This window comes from Hypanus sabinus, chromosome 1, assembly GCF_030144855.1.
Source record: "Hypanus sabinus isolate sHypSab1 chromosome 1, sHypSab1.hap1, whole genome shotgun sequence".
Classification (NCBI taxonomy): Eukaryota; Metazoa; Chordata; class Chondrichthyes; order Myliobatiformes; family Dasyatidae; genus Hypanus; species Hypanus sabinus.
Window position 1 is genome coordinate 77,970,872 of NC_082706.1, and position 23,273 is coordinate 77,994,144.

The 23,273-nt window shown below is 42.9% G+C and overlaps 1 protein-coding gene across 4 annotated transcripts in view; it reads right to left on the bottom strand.

The window, feature by feature from the left end:
- The window catches only part of golga4 (golgin A4), a 192,904-nt gene that overhangs the window by 116,672 nt on the left and 52,959 nt on the right, over window positions 1-23,273 (bottom strand). For all 4 annotated transcript variants that reach the window (XM_059971108.1, XM_059971100.1, XM_059971093.1 and 1 more), the window contains one exon: window positions 17,456-17,606. In XM_059971108.1, the coding sequence (XP_059827091.1) occupies window positions 17,456-17,606 (151 nt within the window). The remainder of the gene's footprint in view (window positions 1-17,455; window positions 17,607-23,273) is intronic.

Below are 23,273 nucleotides of genomic sequence, written 5' to 3' on the forward strand. Positions count from 1 at the left end.
AGAATATTTTGTGTAACAGACATAAAATATATTATTTATTAGTATAAATGAAGAACTTACAAACTCACTTTGGAATTTGATTGCAATCCTTGAAAATATAAAAAAAATATCTTGGAATGCTATTATCACAAGGTTTTTCACTTTATCCTGACCATACTCAATCCTACCCTAATCTATGTAAATATGAGCAAAACATGAGGCAAGATTTAGGAGCAGAATTAGGCCAATCAGACCATCAACTCTGCTCCACCATTAAATCTTGGCTTTTTTTAATTCAACCAACTTCTCCCAACCTCCCCCAATTAACCCCCAATCAAGAATCTATCAAATCTCTGCATTAAACACACTCAACAACTGGGTCTCCATGGTCATTTATGGCAACGAATTCAAGAAATTCACCTCACTCCAGGTGGAAGAAATTCCTCCTCATCTCAGTTTAAGTCACTACATCAACTCCACCCAAACTTTTCAATAGCTGGTAGGTTTCAAAGAGTCTCCATGCCCCCCTCCCACCTGTTCTGAACTCCATTGAGAACAAGTCCAGAAACACTAAATACTCATTTGTTGTGCTTTTTATTTCAGAGTACATTCTTGAGAACCTCTTGTGGACCCTCTCCAAGACCATCACATCTCATTAGATATCAGACCCAAAGTTTTTCACAATACTCCAAATATGCTTTGGTCAACACTTTATCAAGCCCCAGCAGTACACTCTTGCTTTCATGTCAATAATAAAAGCAAAGATGCACTGCAATCAATATCTATAGATTGACCATATTCATGGTCTTATGAATCAACAGTATTGATTGGACACAATTATCATAGTGATTGCAATATTGATAGAAACCATGAAAGTCAATCATAAGACCATAAGATATAGGAGCAGAAGTAGGCCATTCGGCCCATTGTGTCTGCTCCACCATTCAATTGCACACTGATCCAATTCTTCCAGTCATCCCCACTTCCTTGCCTTCTACCCATACCCTTTGAAGTCCTGGTTAATCAAAAAAACTACCTATCTCTACCTTAAGTGCGCCCAATGACTTGGCCTCCACAGCCGCTTGTGGCAATAAATTCCACAGATTTACCACCCTCGGACTAAAGTAATTTCTCTGCATCTCTGTTCTAAATAGACGTCCTTCAATCCTGAAGTCGTGCCTTCTTGTCCTAGACTCATCTACCATAGGAAATAACTCTGCCATACCTAATCTGTTCAGGCCTTTCAACCTTCGGAATGTTTCTACGAGATCCCCCTCATTCTCCAGGGAATTAGGCCCAAGAACTGCCAGATGTTCCTCATACGGCAACCCTTTCTTTCATGGAATCACTGTTGTGAATCTTCTCTGAACCCTCTCCAATGTCAAAATATCCCTTCTAAAATAAGGAGCCCAAAACTGCACACAATGCTCCAAGTGTGGTCTCATGAGTATGTTTATAGAGCCTCAACATCATATCCATGCTCTTATATTCTATACCTCTAAAAATGAATACCAACATTGCATTCGCCTTCTTCACCACTGACTCAAACTGGAGGTTAACCTTTTGGGTATCCTGCACAAGGACTCCCCTTGCATCACTGCACTTTGGATTCTCTCCCCATCTAAATAATAGTCTGCTCGTTTATTTCTTTCACCAAAGTGCATGACCATACACTTTCCAACATTGTATTTCATTTGCCACTTCTTTGCCCATCGCCCTAAACTATCTAAGCCTCTCAAGCAGGTTCTCTCTTTCCTTAACACTACCTGCTCTTCCACCTATCTTTGTATCATCGGCATATTCAGCCACAAATCCAATAAGACCATAGTCCAAATCATTGAGTTACATCGTAAAAAGCAGCAGTCCCAACGCCGACCCCTGAGGAACTACACTGGTAACCAACAGCCAGCCAGAATAGCATCCCTTTATTCCCACTCTGTTTTCTGCCAATCAGCCAATCAGCCAATGCTCCACCCATACTAGTAACTCCCCTGTAATTCCATGGGCTCTAACCTTGCTAAGCAGCCCCATGTGCAGCACCTTAGCAAAAGCCTTCTGAAAATCCAAGTATATCACATCTACTGCATCTCCTTTGTCTACCCTGTTTGTAATTTCCTCAAAAAATTGCAGTAGGTTTTGGCTATGTTGTCATGTGCCTCCAGGTATCCCATAATCTCATCCCTAACAATCGATTCCAACAACTTCCCAACCACTGATGTCAGACTAGCAAGTCTATAGCTTCCTTTCTGCTGCCTCACACCTTCCTTAAATAGTGGAGTAACATTTGCAATTGTCCGGTCATCTGGTACAATGCCAGAATCTATTGATTCTTGAAAGATCATTGTTAATGCCTCAGCAATCTCTCTAGCTACTTCCTTCAGAACCCAAGGGTGCATTCCATCAGGTCCAGGAGAATTATCCACCCTCAGACCATCAAGCTTCCTGAGCACCTTCGCAGTCATAATTTTTACTGCACATACCTTACTTCCCTGACACTCCTGACTGTCCAGTACACTGTAGGTGTCTTCCACTGTGAAGACTGATGCAAAATATGAATTCACTTCTTCTGCCATCTCTGCGTCTTTCATTACAGTATTTCCAGCATTATTTTCTATTGTTTCTACACCTACCCTTAATTCTCTTTTACCCTTTATATACATGTAAAGGTTTTAGTGTCTTCTTTGATATTTGTTGCCAGCTTCCTTTCATAATTCATCTTTTCCTTCCTGATGACCTTCTTAGTTTCCTTCTGCAAGTTTTTAAAAGCTTCCCAATCCTCTATCTTCCCACTAGCTCTGGCTTCCTTGTAAGCCCTCTCTTTTGGCTCTGATTTCACTTATCACCCACGGTAGTGTCCTTCTTCCATTCAAAAATGTCTTCTTATTTGTAATATACATGTCTTGCACTTCCCTCATTTTTCACAGAAACTTCAGCCATTGCTGCTCTGCTGTCCTTCCTGCTAAGTGCCCCTTTCCAGTCAACCTTAGCCAGTTCCCCTCTCCTGCCATTGTAATTTCCTTTATTCCACTGAAATATCAACACATTGGAATTTAGTTTCTCAAATTTCAAAGTGCACTCGATCATATTGTGATCACTATTCCCCAAGGGTTCCTTAACATTAAGCTCGCTTATCACCTCCGGATCATTGCAGAACACCCAATCCATCACAGCCGATCCCCAAGTGGCCTAAACAACAAGCTGTTCAAAAAAGCCATCCCTAAGACATTCTACAAATTCTCTCTCAAAGTACAGTATTGGCCTGGTTTTCCCAATCCACTTTCATGTTAAAATCCCCAACGATTATCATGACATTGTCCTTCTGACATACCTTTTCTATCTCCTGCTGTAATTTGTAATCCATATCCCGGCTGCTGTTTGGAGGTCTGTATACAATTGCCAATAGGGTCATAGAAACATAGAAAACCTACAGCACAATACAGGCCCTTCGGCCCACAAAGTTCTGCCGAACATGTCCTTACCTTAGAAATTACTAGGCTTACCTATAAGCCCTCTATTTTACCAAGCTCCATGTATCTATCTAAAAGTCTCTTAAAAGACCCTATCGTTCCGCCTCCACCACCATTGCCTATCTCTCTCCAATGCTGTTGTAAAGGAAATAGAATTATGATCACTATCTCCATTCCACGCACTCATCACTCTCCGAATAAAAAACTTACCCCTGGCATCTCCTCTGTACCTACTTCCCAGCACCTTAACCCTATATCCTCTTGTGGCAACCATTTCAGCGCTGGAAAAAGCCTCTGACTATCTACATGAATGCCTCTCATCATCTTGTACACCTCTATCAGGTCCCCTCTCATCCTCCTTCGCTCCAAGGAGAAAAGGCCGTGTTCATTCAACCTATTCTCATAAGGCATGCTCCCAAATCCAGGCACCATCCTTGTAAATCTCCTCTGCACCCTTTCTCTGGCTTCCAAATCCTTCCTGTAGTGAGGCAACCAGAACTGAGTTCAGTACTCCAAGTGGGGTCTGACTAAGGTCCATTATAGCTGCAACATTACCTCTCGGCTCCTAAATTCAATTCCATGATTGATGAAGGCCAATACACCATATGCCTTCTTAACCACAGACTCCTTTTACCCTTGCCATTTCTTAACTCAACCCAGAGCCTCTACACCTTCCGCTCATTTCATCACTTCCTAATGATTTAATATTAGGGCCACACCACCCCTCTATCCTATCTTTCCAATACACCATACATCCTTGGACATTCAACTCCCCATGGTAACCATCCTTTAGCTAAGTTTCAGAGATGGCCACAGCATCATACTTGCCAATCTGCAGCTGAATTTCAGGATCATCCATTTTATTTCTTTTGCTGCATGCATTCAAATACAACATTTCAGTCCAGTATTTATGGCTTCCTGCTTTAACTGCTCCACACCTCTTTTGACCTGAAACTCATCTTACTTGGCTGTGATTATGCCTCATCTCCTGCCTGTCCTTTCCATCATTTTTGTTGCACGCTAACTTTGCTTTATTTCTGTTTTCCCCTTCCTCAGCCCTATCACTCCTGTTCCCCACCCCACACCCATGAAATTAGTTTAAACCCTCCCTAACAGCTCCCTTGAACCTGCCTGCTTGGATATTGGACCCCTTTGGGTTCAGGTGTAATCCATCCTTTTTGTACAGGTCATATCTCACCCAGAAGATGCCCCGGAAGAAAAGAAGAGCTTACAAAAGTTTCAAAAAACTAGGTAATGATAGAGATCTAGAAGATTATAAGGCTAGCAGGAAGGAGCTTAAGAATGAAATCAGGAGAGCCAGAAGGGGCCACGAGAAGGCCTTGGCGAACAGGATTAAGGAAAACCCTAAGGCATTCTGCAAGTGTGTGAAGAGCAAGAGGATAAGACGTGAGAGAATAGGACCAATCAAGTGTGACAGTGGAAAAGTGTTCATGGACCGGAGGAGATAGCAGAGGTACTTAATGAATACTTCACTTCAGTATTCACTACGGAAAGGGAACTTGGCGATTGTAGGGATGACTGAAAAGCTTGAGCATGTAGATATTAAGGAAGAAGATGTGATGGAGATTTTAGAAAGCATCAAGTGAGAGAGGAGATACTGATCCTCTGGCGATGATCTTTGCATCATCAATGGATACGGGAGAGGTTCCAGAGGATTGGAGGGTTGCGAATGTTGTTCCCTTATTCAAGAAAGGGAGTAGAGATAGCCCAGGAAATTATAGACCAGTGAGTCTTACTTCAGTGGCTGGTAAGTTGATGGAGAAGATGCTGAGAGGGAGGATTTATGAATATTTGGAGAGGTATAATATGATTAGGAATAGTTAGCATGGCATTGTCAAAGGCAGGTTGTGTCTTACAAGCCTGATTGAATTTTTTGAGGATGTGACTAAACACATTGATGAAGATAAAGCCATAGATGTAGTATATATGAATTTCAGCAAGGCATATGATAAGGTACACCATGCAAGACTTAATGAGAAAGTAAGGAGGCATGGGATGCAAGGGGACATTACTTTGTGGATCCAGAACTGGCTTGCCCACAGAAGGCAAAGAGTGGTTGTAGACAGGTCATATTCTGCATGGAGGTCTGTCACCAGTAGTGTACCTCAAGGATCTGTTCTGGGGCCCCTACTCTTTGTGATTTTTATAAAAAAAAATAAAAACTGGATGAGGAACTGGATGAGGAAGTGGAGGGATGAGTTAGTAAATCTGCTGATGACACAAAGGTTGGGGGGGGTTGTGGATAGTGTGGAGGGGTTACAGCAGGACATTGATAGGATGCAAAACTGGACTGAGAAGTGGCAGATGGAGTTCAACCCAGATAAGTGTGAGATGGTTCATTCTGGTAGGTCAAATACGATGGCAGAATATAGTATTAATGGTAAGACTCTTGGTATTGTAGAGGATCAGAGGGATCTTGAGGTCCGAGTCCATATGACACTCAAAGCTGCTACACAGGTTAAGGCGGCATACGGTGCATGGGCCCTCATGAAGCATGGAACTGAGTTTAAGAGCCAAGAGGTAATGTTGTAGCTGTATCGGACCCTGGTCAGACCCAACTTGGGAGTACTATGCTCAATTCGGGTCGCCTCACTACAGGAAGGATGTGGAAACCATAGAAAGGGTGCAGAGGAGATGTACAAGGATGTTGCCTGGATTGGGGAGCATGCCTTATGAAAATAGGTTGAGAGAACTTGGCCTTTTCTCCTTGGAGTGACGGAGAATGAGAGGTAACCTAATAGAGGTGTACAAGATGATGAGAGGCATTGATTATGTGGATAGTCAGAGGCTTTTTCCAGGGCTGAAATGGTAGCACGAGAGGGCATAGTTTGAAGGTTCTTGAAGTAGGTACAGAAGAGATGTTGCGGTAAGTTTTTTTTTAAAAAGACAGAGCGTGGTGAGTAAGTGGAATGGGTTGGCGGTGGTGGTGGAGGCAGAAACAATAGGGTCTTTTAAGTGACTCCTGGATAGGTACACGGAGCTTAGAAAAACAGAGGGCTATGGGTACACCTAGATAATTCTAAAGTAAGGACATGTTCGGCACAGCTTTGTGGACAGAAGCGCCTGTATTTTGCTGTAGGCTTTCTATGTTTCTATGATCCAGGAACCCGAAGCCCTGCCCCCTTCACCAGAGTCTCAGCCAAGCATTAATATGCCTAATCATGCTATTCTTGTGAGATGGTAAAAGGGCTAGTTTGATGGCAGCCACACACATACCAATGGCTTTGCACCTGTAGGATGTAGTAATCTAAAAATATATACCCTGTCTAAAATGGCTTTGCATCTGTGGGAGGTGGTAATCTAAAATTATAAGCTGTCTACAAATTTGCGGAACTGTATCATTTAATGACGCACATTGTCCCAGTGGTCTGAATTTTTGGTCTGTTCCTCAAAAATACCACTGTTGCTGGACATGTGATTGTGGGGGTAGCTAAGAAAGTGTTTCCTGTGTACGTGGCAAAAAATGATATTATAAACTTTGGATCTCTGGTCTTTGGGGAGTGACCTCCGGAACAGGCTCTTGCTTATGCCTAAGGAGGTCTCTCTAGTGACGGGCCACTAAATAAAAAGCTGTTGCTTTATTCTCCTTAGTACTGTGTATTCTTGCATCGGGTAGTAAGTAATAATCAGAAGAAAGGTTTAACACTTGCACTCGTTAGCACGTGGCACAGGTAGCAATCATGAGATTACTACTCTGAGATCCTGTTTTTCAGCTTCCTACCCAACTCCATGGATTCTCTCTTCAGGACCTTCAGCCTTTTTCTACCTTTGGCATTGGTACCAACATGTACCAGGACTTCTGGCTGTTCACCCTCTCCCTTCAGAATACTCTGCATTCGATCCAAGACATTCCATACCCTGACACCTGGGAGGCAACACACCATGTTGGTATCTCTATCAGGCTAATAGAACCTTCTGTCTGTTCCTCTCATTATGGAATCCCCTATGACAACCGCATTCCTCATCATCTTCTCTCCCTCCTACACCACAGAACCAGAAATCTGATCACCGTGCTCGTCCTGTCAGGTCACCTGACCCGCCACCAACAGCATCCAAATCGAGATAATGATTACTGAGAGGAATGGCCACAGGGGTGCTCTCTTCTATCTGAGCTCTTCCCATCCCTTCCCTGACAGTTACCCACTTATCTCACTCCTGCAGCCTCGGGGTGACTAACTCCTTGTAGTTCCTATCTACCTCCGGCTCACTTTCCCTAATAAGCAGTGGGTCATCAAGCCACATCTCCAGATCCCTAATACGGTCTCTCAGGAGCTACATTCTAGGTGCACCTAGCACACGAGGCCATCGGGGAGACTGGAAGATTCCCAGGATTCCCACATCTGACACCTAGAGCAAAGTACAAACCCTACAGACATGCTCCTTATTCCTCTAAAAAAAGAAAAAAAAAATGAAGACCACTTCCCCACTTACCTTGCCGAAGCCCGACCACTCTGCCTCAGATCACTCTGTCAATGACTGCTCTGCTAGGCAGTGTCTCCCTTTTATGCCAAAACCTTCCCTGCTAACTCACAACTGGTGCACTGGTTATAGCTGCTGATTGGCCACGTACAATGGACAAACGCTCTCAAAGCTTTTTTTTAAAAAACTACCGCCAACCTGAGCGAAATCCCTCTTGGTAAAGCTTTGTTGGCGCCGCTGATAGGCCACGTACAATATAATACCCTGAATATAATAAACCCACAAAATAACAGAATATACTGGCCTGGACTTTACAATTACAAGCATGACCAAACTACTGGAATATGAACACAGCAATATTTGAACAAAAGAAACTGAAGGTTTTTGGATCATAGGGATTTCTTTTGAGACAGAAGTGATCTGTTCAAGGGGAGGGGTGGCAGACTGCACCTGAACTGGAGGCGGACTAATATGCTGGTGAGCAGATTTTCTGGTGCTACTACGGAGCATTCAAAACTACATGAGTAGGATCAAAAGAAGCAGTGAAATAGATGGGAGACTGGAAGCTGACGTAGAATTTAACTACAGGCAGTCCCCGAGTTATGAACGTCCAACCTATGGACAACTTGTACTTACAGAGGGAGGAGAACACCGTCCTCCATTTTAAGTCGTTGCCGTTAACACTGTGTTGAGTGTGTAACTTTGTACTTGGCTTAAATATTTCTTAGCAAGATTCACTCTGCCCCCTCCCTTTTCCAGTCAGCACCGTCCCCACTTGTCCCACTTAACCTGCCTCAGTGCAGGTGGACTTCAGGACCCAGAGCAGCATTAGATCCGCCGCCCGCGGCTGCTGCTGTATTATTTTTATTAAGTGCAATCGTGAACAATAGCCAGATCAGAAATACTGATCAAAGTCAACTAGTTCCTAAAGAGAACTCTGATAGGCCAATCAGACGATTCACTGCTGCTCAGCGATAGAACATAAAATCCACAGTTTTCTGTTCCACTGACGGAAAACCATCACAATTGAAAATAAAGTGAAAATAATAAGCGATTGTAAAGAGGTGAAACGCCATCGGTCATGGGAAAAGTGCCTGGTTACAGTCAGTCAATGATCAGAACAACTTTAAAGGATACAGGTAAAGGATAAAGTGAGAATAATGGAGCATGTGAAAGGCCCTGCCCCAATGAAAGCTACTATTATCACTAAGCAATGCAGTGGTTTAATTATTGAAATACATCCATTTCTTAAGTGTTTGATATGCATAGAAAGGTAAAATATATACTATATACTAAGACAAACATTTGACTAACTGACGCTAAATAATACCAGATGTGCCTGTTCTGACTTACATACAAATCCAACTTAAAGATGGACTCAGGAACAGAACTCGTTTGTAACCTGGGGACTGCCTATACAGTAAATTCAGAAAATGGGCAAACAGCAATGCAGGGAAAAAGGAAAACAAGTTTCTGTAATGGCTATAACCTTCCTTATAGCTATACATGGCATGAGTTCATCCTTCTTAACTTCAGGCCTCTTGCAATGTTTCATTGTTCCTATTAGTCAACAGGAATTAAAGGAACATGTATGCAGGAATTTTTCAAAAAGTTGCCAAAATAATAGGACTGTCATTTTAGGGGATTTTAACTGCCATAGTGCTAAGGGCTTACTTAGATAGAGTAGAATTGGTCAGTGTGCTCAAGAACATTGCTTCACAAAACACAGAAAGTCCTGCTAGACTGAGGGAGAAACTTGACAATTCCTGAGAAATAGAGCAGGTCAAGTTACTGAGGTGACTTCAGGAGGGCACTTTGGGACCCATAACCATGCTTCTATTTGCTTTAATTCAGGCATGGAAAGAGATAAACCTGCTTGACAAGTTAAAGTTTTAAAATGGGCAAGGCAAATTTTGACAGTATTCGACAGGAACTTGAAAAAGTTGAATGGAGGAGGTAAACATGATTTTGAAAGTGAGATAGAGTAAAGGGCAAGGCCAGCAGGTGTAGGAACACCTATATGGCGATGGATATTCATGATCAAGAAAATAAAAAGCACCATGGGTCAGGTACAGGGAATTGCAATTAAGTGATTCTTAGAAGAGGTACAGGGTTACACTGAAAGAAAGGCCAAAAGGGAGGCAAATGAGATAGTTTTGATAGAGAAGAGCAAGAATCAATTTTTTTTTAAAGTGAAAAAGTATCTAGAAAGAATACAACCTCTCAAAGAGCACAGAGGAGCCTCAAGATGAGGTTCCTGTTACGCCCATGGCCCCCTCCTTTTTGAGAATCACAGGATCGCTATTGATTCGGGTCAGGAGACCCAGGAAATGAGAGAGAGAGACACACAGATTCCTCAATGTTTGGAATGTGTCCTGGACCTCCGAGAGACAAAGCCACGGTTAACGGCCATTATCTCTTGGAGGCGGAATTGTGTATTGAATACTGTACGATTCATCAAAGCCCCAGGCAATGAACTGAGGGGGGTTGGTGGAGGGATTGCATCATCCCAACCTGATTGACATCTGAGACCCTGTGAGTCAGGATAAAAGAGGCTGGGAAACAGCCCCTTCAGACGCACCAGAAGAAATGCAAGAACTCCTGCAACAGCATAATAGCGAAAGCTGGTGGAAAAGCCCACGTGCGTCCTTTTCCATTTGCCTCTGAATTGGTGGGCCTTTACCACGGAAGCACGGCTTTAGCTAACAACAAAGGGGAAATCAGCCCCAACAACTCTCGAAGGATTGACATCATAAAAGGAATGGGCAAGTTAAACCTCCGTCTTTCTCTCCAACTAAAAGATGCAGCTTGAATGAACTTGAGTGACTTTTATATTTCCATCGGACAATACATTATCCCCTAGACAACGATAGAGCTATTTCTTATTGATTATTATTATACCCACGCTTTTAGATTTAGTATTTACGACGTATATTATCTGTATGTTTGCATCGATGTTATTTTTGTGTATTTTTATCAATAAACACTGTTAAAAGGGACACTAGCAGGAAGGACAGCACAGCAGCAGTGGCTGGAGTTTATGCAAGAAGTGAGGAAGGTGAAAAACAGATATATTCAAAAGAAGACATTTTCAAATGGAAAAAGGGTGCAACCGAAGCTGACAAGAGAAGTCAAAGCCAAAGTAAAAGCAGAGGGGATACAAGGAAGCAAAAATTAGTGGGAAGACAGAGGATTGGGAAGTTTCTAAAAGCTTACAAAAGGAAACTAAGAAGGTCATTAAGAGGGAAAAGATGAACTATGAAAGGAAGCTAGCAAATAATATCAAAGAGAATACTAAAAGCTTTCTCAAGTACATAAAGAGTAAAAGACAGAAGAGCGTAGATTTCTCTGATAGAAAATGATGCTGGAGAAATTGTAATGGGAGATAAGGAGATGGCGGAGGAACTGAACGAGTGTTTTGCATCAGTCTTCACTGAGGAAGACATCAGCAATATACTGGACATTCAAGGGTGTCAGGGAAGAGAAATATGCACAGTCACAAGTACGACAGAGAAAGTACTCAGGAAGCTGAATAGTCTAAGGGTAGATAAATCTCCTGGACCAGATGGAATGCATCCTCGTGTTCTGAAGGAAGTAGCAGTGGAGATTGCAGAGGCATTAGCAATGATCTTTCAAAAGTCGATAGATTCTGGCCTGGTTCTGGCGGACTGGAAGATTGCAAATGTCACTCCGCTATTTAAGAAGGGGGCAAGGAAGCAAAAGGGAAATTATAGACCTGTTAGCTTGACATCGGTGGTTGGGAAGTTGTTGGAGTCGATAGTCAAGGATGAGGTTACGGAGTACCTGGAGGTAAGTGACAAGATAGGCAGAACTCAGCATGGTTTCCTTAAAGGAAAATCCTGCCTGACAAACCTAGTCCAATTTTTTGAGGAAATTACAAGTAGGCTAGACAAGGGAAATGCAGTGGATGTTGTGTATTTGGATTTTCTGAAGGCCTTTGACAAGGTGCCGCACATGAGGCTGCTAAACAAGATAAGAGCCCATAGAATTATGGGGAAGTTACATATGTGGATAAAGCGTTGGTTGATTGGCAGGATTCGGAGAGTGGGAATAAAGGGATCCCATTCTGGTTGGCTGCCGGTTACCAGTGCTGTTCCACAGGGGTCCGTGTTGGGGCCACTTCTTTTTACGTTGTATATCAACGATTTGATTTATGGAATAGATGGTTTTGTGGCTAAGTTTGCTGATGATACAAAGATAGGTAGAGGGGCCGGTAGTGCTGAGGAAACAGAGTCTGCAGAGAGACTTGGATAGATTGGGGGAATGGGCAAAGAAGTGGCAAGTGAATTACAATGTCGGAAAGTGTACAGTCATGCACTTTGGTAGAAGAAATAAATGGGCAGACTATTATTTAAATGGGGAGAGAATTCAAAGTTCTGAGATGCAACGGGACTTGGGAGTCCTCGTGCAGGATACCCTTAAGGTTAACCTCCAGGTTGAGTCGGTGGTGAAGAAGGCGAATATTGGCATTCATTTCTAGAGGAATATAGTATAGGAGCAGGAATGTGATGTTGAGACTCTATAAGGCACTGGTAAGACCTCACTTGGAATACTGTATGCAGTTTTGGGCTCCTTATTTAAGAAAGGACGTGCTGACATTGGAGAGGGTTCACAGAAGATTCACTAGAATGATTCCAGGAATGAGAGGGTTAACATATGAGGACCATTTGACCGCTCTTGGACTGTACTCCTTGGAGTTTAGAAGAATGAGGGGGGGGCCTCATAGAAACATTTCGAATGTTGAAAGGTATGGAGAGAGTGGATTTGGCAAAGTTGTCTCCCATGGTGGGGGAGTCTAGTACGAGACAACATGACTTGAGGATTCCATTCAGAACAGAGATGCGAAAAAAAATTTTTAGCCAGAGGGTGGTGAATCTATGGAATTGTTGCCATGGGTGGCAGTGAAGGCCAAGTCATTGGGTGTATTTAAGGCAGAGATTGATAGATAGCTGAGTAGTCAGGGCATCGAAGGTTATGGTGAGAAGGCAGGGGAATGGGACTACAGGGGAAATTGGATCAGCTCATGATGAAATGGCGAAGCAGACTCAATGGGCCAAATGGCTGACTTCTGCTCCTTTGTCTTATGGTCTTATTTCCAAACACCAAGACCTGAGACCCACCACCTCCTTTTGCAACAGGATCCTTGACTTCTTGACTAACAGAGCACAATCAGTAAAAATATTCAGCAACATATCTGCCACGATTATCCTCAATACTGATGCCCCATGAGGCTGTGTCCTCAGCCCCTAACTTTACTCTCTTTACAATTATGACAGTGTAGCCAGAATCTGTTCTAACTCCGTCTACAAGTTTGTAGTGGGCTGTGTCTCAAATAGTTATGAGTCAGAGTACAGGAAGGAGATAGAGAGCTTAGTGGCACAGTGCCAAGGCAATTGTCCCTCAATGTCATCAAAATAACTGTTGACCATGCACCAGGAAGAAAGTGCAGTGCACAGGCTCTTGTTTACATCAACAATGCTGAGACCAGGCAGGTCAAGTGCCTCAAGCTCCTAGGAGTGAACATCACAAATAGTCTGCTCTAGTCTCATTACACAGATACCATGTTCAAGAAAGCATACCAACACCTCTGCTTCCTGAGGAGAATAAATAAACTTGGCAAGTCCCCTTTAACACTCACCAATTTTTAAATCAATACACCATGCAAGACATCCTATCCAGATGCATCACAGCTTGGTATGGCAACTGCTCTGTCCATGACCACAAGAAACTTACTGGCACAGCTCAACAAATCAGGGAAACCAGCTTCCCATCAATGAACTGTCTATAGGTCACACCCGATGCTTTCTTTCTTCTCCCCTCTTCCATTGAGGAAAATATACAAAACCCTTAAATCATGTACCACCAGGCTCATAGGCAGTATCTAGACAGTAACTATCAATATCACAGACAGTACCTAGAGCCCCAGTGAGTATTGTAGAACAGAGTACATGGCATCACAGGTAGATAAGGTGGTGAAAACAGCTTTTGGCATGCTGGCCTTCATCAGCCAAACTAGTGAATACGGATGTGATGCTGCAGCTTTAAGAGGTTGGTGAGGCCACATTTGTAGTGTTCATTTCTGGCAACCTTGCTTTAGCAAAAATGCTATTAAGCTGAAAGAGTGCTGAAGGGATTGATCAAAGTAACACACAAAATGCTCAAGGAATGCAGCAGGCCTCTCCTGCTTCCATCAGCAGGGAACTCCACAATTTCTGCCATCTTCAACGAGATCCTACCACTAAAGACACCCTACACCCCCAGCCAACTTTCCATAAGGATCCTCTTCTCCATGGTTCCATTATCCAAAAGTACCTTCCCAGTGCTCCTATTCCAGCACTTATCACTGCAATCAGGAGTGCTAAACCTGTCCATTCACCTCCTCCCTCACATCCATTCAGGGTTCCAAACAGTTCTTCCAGGTGAGGCAACCCTTCACCTGTGAGTCTGTTGGGGTCAGCAACTGTATCCGGTGCTTCCAATGCAGCTTCCTCTACATCGATGAGACCCGAAGTAGATTGAGGGACTGTTTTGTTGAGCACCTTCATTCCATCCGTAACAAGCAGGATTTCCCCTTGACCATTTTAATTTCACTGCCCATTTCCATTCTGACATGTAGTCCATGGCTTCCTCTTCTGCCAAGATGAGGCCACTGTCAGGAGGAGCAATACCTCATTCATCTGGATTGCTTGCAACCTTACAGCATGAACATTGATTTCTCTAACTTCTGGAAATTCCTCTCTCTCCACCCCTCCTTCTGGCTCTCCCTTACCCATTTCTCTTCTCATTACCTGCCTATCACCTCCCTCTGGTGCTCCTCCCTCTTCACTACTTCCCAGAATCCACTCTGCTCTCCTATCAGATTCCTTATTCTTCAACCCTTTATCTTTTCCACCTATCACCTGCCAGCTTCTCACTCCATTTCCTCTTCCCCCACCTTTCTTCTGCCTGGCTTCACCTATCACCTGCTATCTTGTACTCTTTCCCCACTCCTCACCTCCTTACTTTGGCTTCTTCCCCTTTCCCTTCCAGTTGTGATGAAAGGTCTCAGCCCGAAACCCTGACTCTTTATTGCTCTCTACAGGTGCTGCCTGTGCTCCAGCATTCTGTGTGTTACTCTGGATTTCCAGCATCTACAGAATCTTGTGTTCGGGATTGACTAAGATGCTGCAAGAACGAGAGACCGAGTTGTAGAGGCTGACCATGCTGGGACTTTATGTTACCCCTCATTTCCCACAATCCAGTGATGAGGTGTTTCAAATCATGAGAGGCATAGGTAGGGTGAATGCACAATCCCTTTTCCCCACGGTGGGGGCATCAGGAACTAGAGAGGATTAGGGTGAGAGGGGACAAATTCAATAGAAAACTGAGGGGGAACTTTTTCCAAAAAAAGAGTGATCCATATATGGAATGAAATGGCAGAGGAAGTGGTTGAAGTTGTATATTAACAGTATATAAAAGACTGCTGGATGGCTACGTGGATAGAAGTTAGAGGTATATGGGGTCAAATGAAGGCAAATAGGACATGTTTGGGAGGGAACCTTGGTTGGCATGGACCCAATGGACAGAAGGGCCTGTTTCCATGCTGTACAACTATTACTCTCAGTAGGCCATTTAACCTATACCTACTTGATTAGCTACTAATTTCATGGCAGATTTCCCAAACTAAACTTTCATCTCTTAATTGCTTTAATATAGTGTCAAAAAATCTTTTGATGGTCCTTTTTTGAAAATGCCTGGATACCATAATTTTAAGAAAGTATTCCCAAAGTTGCAATGAAGCATTCCTCCTTCACTGACAATACCCTTTACAACATTCTTCCAAATAATCAATATATTAAAATAACAAGAGCCTAAGGCATTTTTCACTAATTATGCTGTAAAAGATCTAAATAAAATTACAATTTATTGAATACATTTCATTGAATTTCATAGTCCAATCAGCTAACAATTACTGTATGTCTTGCCCAAAAAAAATAAGACATACACTGTAAATTTTAAAACCCTCATTAAAAAATTTAAGTGATAAACTGGAAAGCATTCTTTAAATGCAACCAGTATGCATCCTGCCCAGTCTTTATTTAACAGAGCAATGCATTAGGATAGTATATGTACCATCTGTCAAATCTCTTGCCAATGTGTTATTATAGGTGCCTGTGAGCAGACATCTGAAAGCATCCACTTTTGCTTCAATCGAGCCACAGCCAAAGAGGGACCAAATCTTTACAATTATCTTCTTTCAAAGTCAACTACAGGTGTCCCCCGCTTTCCGCAACTTCGCTTTTACGAAAGACTTACATTAGTACCTGCTTTCACTAACCAAAAGAGGATTTTTGCTTTTATGAGAAAATATGCCCGTTTTAAACTTGTGTTCACCCCGAGAAAGACTACCATGACCACGAAGCTTTGTGCAGGCAGGCTTTGTGTAGATCTTTATCTACAAATCGGTTTTAGCTCAATCTTCCCGATTCTAGTAAGCGAAACTACAATGTATGTACATTATTTCTACTTTGTATAGCTGTGTATTTATCATATTATTCCTGCTTTTACTATATGTTAGTGTTATTTTAGGTTTTATGTGCTATTTCGTACGATTTGGTAGGCTTTTTTTGGGTCTGGGAATGCTCAAAAATTTTTCCCATATAAATTAATGGTAATTGCTTCTTCGTTTTATGCCATTTCAGCTTAAGAACGGTTTCATAGGAACGCTCTACCTTCGGATATCAGGGGAAACCTGTATAAGCAATGTTGCATCACATCTAACCAAAAACCTGGACTGTTCCTGTGTGAGCCTCAAGTCAGAATTTAATAGGCAAACAAACAGTGATAAACTGGAAATAGTCGAGTTGTGCTCAACTATCCATAGCCTGCCGTGAATTGTGCACATTGAATTCCTGCTCATGAAACTGAAATAGTGCAATGAAATCTGTTACAAGTGAACCGAGCAAGCCCTGCTTAACTCAGACTCAAATCAATAATGATGACAGTGTTTTAATATTGAATTTCCTTCCAAGGTAGGCCAAGATTAAAGAAAGGAATAGAAAGACAAATTTAAAATATTAAAATACTCTTATCAATTCCAATTAAAATAATGAAACAGTATACTAATGAAAGTTTACATTTCATGCCAGTCTTGTCACGGTGCTAATTACCATCCAAAATGCCATTAAAATTAGCTCTTGAAATCAAAGGCATATAAATGATAAGCTCATGTATCTACTGTATACTGCAAGTATAGAGAATTCATTCTGCCCATTACATTTACACAGAGGATCAAACAACAAAATTCATTTATTTATGGAGGAGAACTTGGATCTCAGCAAGCAATTTCAAAATAGCAATTTCCAAATTCCACATTAAATACTTTTTTTGTTACTGGAAAATACTGATCTGTGAAATTGACAAGGCCACATGTCTCACTATATTTTTTTGATATAGTAAATGCTAGCCTCATGATTTATTGAAGAACCTTCTTGATTGCTCAGACATAAAGATCCAAACATGCCTTCTACAATCTTAACTTGATGGCTTGATTGTATTATAAACATTACCTCCTAACCCATCTGGGTCATCTGTACTATCTTCAGTGCTTGAACTCTGCTGAGCTGTTTCTGTGCTTTCCTCTGCAGAGGCCTGAGCTGTGGGTTCATGGACATCTGCACTTGACCCTCCAGGTACAATCCTTTGCTTCAGTAACATAACCTAAAGATATAACAGGTTCAACATTAACAAGCTTGAAGTACATTTCATGACATCCGTGTCTGAAGCACTTCTTTGCACACAACCAACTCAGCTAAAACTGCCAATTAATACAAATAAAGTTCCTCAGGAACATCAGTACATCTATTCAAATATATGTATACTGTAATTGATTATTTATTATTATTATTTCTTTTTCTTCTATATTATGTATTGTGTTGAACTGCTGCTGCTAAGTTAACAAATTTCACAACACATATCGGTGATAATACACCTGATTCTGATTCTATCATGACACCAAGACTCTAGTGAGGATGCACTTGGGAGTATCGCGTTCAGTTTTCGGGACCCAAAATGTTATTAAACTGTACAGAAAAGAGGATGCTGCCAAAATCAAACCATTGAATTCTGGTAGATGTTGGACAGGCTAGGACTTAAATTCCTTGGAGCACAGGAGAATGAGAGTAGATCTTATGAACATGTATAAAATGATGAGGGCACAGATAGAGTGAATACTCCCACCACAGTCTGTAAGATGCTTGTGCATTCTCCCCACGACTACGTGGATTTCCTCCAGATGCACCAATTTCCTCCCCCTTTCCAAAGATGTACAGTTGGGGTCAGGGTAATGATCTGTGGGCACCCCACACTGGCACCAGAAGCATAGCAACACTTGCAGTCTGCCCAGCACAAACCTCACTGATTTGATTTGACACAGATGATGCACTTCACTGTATTTCAATAAATATGTGACAAATAAAGCTAACCTTTAAAAAAAGAATCTTTACTCTCAGTCTTTCTCCCAAGATCTAGGGCAGGGGTCGGCAACGTTTACCACTGAAAGAGCCAATATGGATCCATTTCCCACAGAAAAGAAAACACTGGGAGCCACAAAACCCGTTTGACATTTAAAATGAAATAACACTGCATACAATGGTTTTTTTTGCCTTTATTCTATGTATAAACAAACTATAATGTGTTGCATTTATGAAATTGATGAACTCCTGCAGAGAAAACGAAATTACATTTCTGCATGCAACAAAAACATTTTGAACTCCGAGAAAAAGACGTTGGGTTGGAGGTTACTCCATAGTTAGCCTACCTTGGATCGAAGAATTAAAAGAAAGCGCGCACTGGCGGGTGTCAGGCATTGGCACTGGTGATGTATATTAATAGCGATAAAAAACACGTTGTAGCGGTGTGCTACACGCAGCGCTAAAATAAAGACACTGCAGTCAAGGTAACTTTATTCGAACTAAACAGCCTTGCTTTAAAGCCTCCCTCAACCCATCCCCGTGGGCGCGAATGCTCCAAAAGACACGTACTCACAAACCCCCGTAGGCTATCTCCCTTAGCCGGAACGGTGGCTAATTGTGAGCCGGTTCGGATGTGCCAGGAAATGGGGTCTCCACAACGTTTTTAGATTGTACAAGATCACCATAATCCTCAAATTTCGAATTACATTTCAAAAACTAACAAACCACGGGGAGCCGCAGCACAGAGATGAAAGAGCCGCATGCAGCTCCGGAGCTGCGGGTTGCCGACCACTGATCTAGGGTACTAAGAACTGCAAAGTACAAGTAGTCCCCGAGTTACGAACGTCTGACTTACGGACAACTCGTACTTACGAATCGAGGAAGGAGAAAGCTGACCGCCATTTTAAGTTGGATTGCAATGCTGTCCGCCATTTTAAGTCGTTGCAGTTGGCACTGTGTTGAGTGTTTAACTTAGCATTTGGCTTAAATTTTTCTAAGATTCACCCTGAACCTGCCCCCCCCACCCCCAAATTGCCATTCCGGTCGGCCGGTGGCACAGTCAGATCAGCACCGGGCTAGAGAATGGAGGTTCCCAAGTTCGATTTAGTGACAGACCATTCCCGTGCCGGGTTGATGTCAATCCAGTGACTCCCATACCATCCGTACCGGGTTGACGTCAAGCTCGCAACTCGACCTCGTAAAAAAAAAACACTGCCATCTCCAATTTAAATTCCCACGTGGAATATTCTGCAGGATCAAATACCCAAACCCAGCACAGCCCCCACTTGTCCCATTAAACCTGTCTCATTGTGGTGCAGTTTAGGACCGGGTGAATTAAGTGCTGTGGTCTTTAGGACCCAGCAGACCTCGGGAGCTGGCAGTGTTTCTGTTCCATTGACAGGAAGCGATTGCGATTGAAAATGAAGTGGAAATAATAAAGCATTTGGAAAGAGGAGAAACGTCATTGGAAAAGCATTAGGCTACAGTCGGTCAATGATCAGAACAATTTTAAAGGATAACAGATAAAGTGAGAATAATGGAGCATGTGAAAGGCCCTGCCCCGATAAAAGCTACAATTATTACTAAGCAGTGCAGAGGTTTAATTATTGGAATACATACGTTTAAGTGTATTATATGCATAGAAAGGTAAAATATATACCATATACTAAGACAAGCGTTTGACTAACTGACGCTAAATAATACCGGATGTACTTGTTCCGACTTACATACAAATCCGACTTAAAGACGGACTCAGGAACGGAACTCATATGTAACCCGGGGACTGTCTGTATAGGTTTAAGGTGGAGAGTGTGAAGACTTAATATGAACTTGAGGGGCAACACTTTTCCTTAAACTAAATAGTTTTTTCTACTTTTTGACTGCAAATCACTATCCCAAAGAATTGCAGAAACTCACATCATTTTATCAATCTGAAGCCCAATGGGCTGCACAAATCAGTTAGAATTGTGAATTGCATTGAAGATCAGAACACATTAAAGGTAATCAGAGCAAACTGCACAGAAGTACAGCATAAAGCACTTTTAAGAATTGTTTTCAAAAATCCTCAATGATAATGAATGTGAAAAAATGACCTGTAGAGCCAATCACAGCACAAGGAACACAGGCTCAATCCTGACCTATTGCATGAAGTTTGCATGGTCTCATGAGAGAGTTTGCTCCTGCATGCTAAGGCTGTGGCTAGTTAAACTGAATTGAACTGACCTATTCCTTACATCCTTCACATACCAGAGGAAAAATCTTTACATTACATCTCCATCTCTGCAACGTGCAAATTACAGCAATTTGTAATAAATAGTATGTCCCGTAAAATACACGACAGAACAATCAATATAGCTTTGAAATACAATTGCGTCAGCATGAATTAATCAGCCTGATGGCCTGGTGGAAGAAGCTGTCCAGGAGCCTAGTGCTTTAATGCTGCGATAACATTTCCCAGATGGTAGCAGCTGGAACAGTTTGTGATTGGAGTGACTTGGAGTAAAGATCCTTCGGGCCCTTTTTACGCACCTGTCACTGTAAATGTCCTGAATAGTGGCAAGTTCACATCCACAGATGCACTGGACTGTCTGCGTCATTTTCTGCAGAGTCCTGTGATCGAGGGAACTACAGTTCCCATACCAGGCAGTGATACAGCCAGTCAGGATAGTCTATATTGTGCCCCTGTAGGAAGTCCTTAGGATTTGAGGACTCATGCCGAACTTCTTTAACCACCTGAGGTGAAGAAGGGGCTGTTGTGTTTTTTTCACCACACAGCCGGTATGTACAGACCAAGTGAGGTCCTTGATGATGTGTATAACAAGGAACTTGAAGCTGTTCACCCTCTCAACCCCAGATCCATTGATGTCAATAGCGGTGAGCCTGCCTCCATTCTTCCTGTAGTCCACAAACAGCTACCTCAATGTTTTTGTGACATTGAGGGACAGGTTGTTTTCTTGACACCACTGTGTCAATGTGATGACTTCTCTGTAGACTGCCTCGTTATTATTTGAGATAAGGCCAATCAATCTAGTATCATCTGTAAATTTAATTAGCAGATTGGAGCTGTAGGTAGCGATACAGTACAGAAGGTAAAGAAGGGGCCTTAGGGCACAACCCTGGAGGGCTCCTGTGTTGAGGGTCAGGGGGCAGAGGTGAGGGAGCCAGTGATCTGACAGGATGTCCAAGATCCAGCTGCACAAGGCAGGGTGAAGGCCAAGGTCTCTGAGCTTCTTGTCAAGCCTGGAGGGAATTATGGTGTTGAATGCTGAACTGTAGTCCAAGTGCATTCTCATATAAGCATCCCTCCTCTCCAGGTGTGTAAGGACAGTGTGTAGAGCTGTGGCTATTGTGTCGTCTGTCGATCAGTTGTGTCGATAGGCAAATTATAGGGAGTCCAGTGTGGGTGGTAGCATGCTGCAGACGAAGTCCTTGACCATCCTCTCAAAACACTTGCCTATTATTGAGGTGTGTGCGACAGGACACCAGTTGTTCAGACACGTTATCTTGGTCTCTTTAGGTACAGGGACAGTGGTGGATGTTTTGAAGTAGGAGGGCACTCTACAGTGGGAGAGGGAGAGATTTAAAATGTCTGCAAACACACCAGCCAGTTGTGCTGTGCAGACTCTGAGTACCCACCTTGGGATGCCGTCCAGTCCTGCAGCCTTGTGACTGTCCATTCATTGGAAATACCTGCATATTTCACCCTCAGAGATGACCAAGGTGCAGGTTGCATCGGCGACTCCCCTTGGGGGCTCAGTGTTGGTGACATCGAACAGCGTGTAAAAAAGATTTAGCTCATCTGGGAGAGAGACAGTGATGTTGGCAGTACCACTGTGTTTAGCTTTGAAGTCGGTGACGGTGTGCAGACTTTATCGTAAGCTGCGTGTGTTGTTGGTGGAGGGTTGTCTGGATCTTGTCCCTGTATTGTCATTTCGCTGCCTTGATGACTTTGCATAGATCGTAGCTGTATGTCCTGAGTTCCAGGTGGTCACTGGCGGCGTAAGTTGGAACTGCTGATCCAAGGTTTCTGGTTTGGATAGACCCTGACCGATTTTTGGGAGACAATGTCCTTGATGTGCTTCTGGATGAAGCTCAAGACCCCTTCCGTGAACTCGGAGACATTCACATCATGAAAGGTATTCCTGCTGACATCATCAAAGCAGTCTTGTAGCATGAAAACTGACTGGGCAGACCAACAGTGGACTGTTTTAAGGATGGCTGCCTTGTGGTTCAGCTTCTGCCTGTACACAGGGAAAAGCAAGATGAAGGAGTGGTCAGACTTCCCAAGCGGGGGACAGAGGAGCGCTTTGTAAGCAAGGAGAGAAGCAGTGGATGAGTATGCTATCTCCCTGTGTGCTCACCTGGATGTGTTGACAAAACTTCGAAGAGACTTCAGTCAGCGACGCTTGAGTAAAGTCTCTGGCGATGATGTAAGCCATCTCCGGGTTACAGTCCCCTGGGTGCTGATGGTCTCGTACAGTTCATTGAGCCAGGTCAGTATCAGTCCACGGCAGAATGTACACAGCTGAGACTGTAGCAGCTATGAACTCTCTAGGCAGCCAGAAGGGTCTACACAGCAGCATCAGGTACTCCAGATCCAGGGAACAAAATGATTTGAGGGTATGCACATTCTGCAGTTCGTACCAAGCATTACTGACCATGAAGCGTACATCACCTCCTTTACTCTTCCCAGAGAGGTTTTTAGACCTGTCCACCCAGAACAGGGAGAACCCAGAGGGCTTGGTGGCATGATCCGGTATCTCCTCCATCAACCAGGTCTCCATAAAGCACAAAACATTACATTCCTTTGTTTCCCACTGGTAGGAGATTTTTGCCCTCAGCTCACACACCTTGTTGTCCAGGGTCTGAACATTATCCAGGAGTATGCTAGGGAGCGGTAGCCAATTGGCAAGTC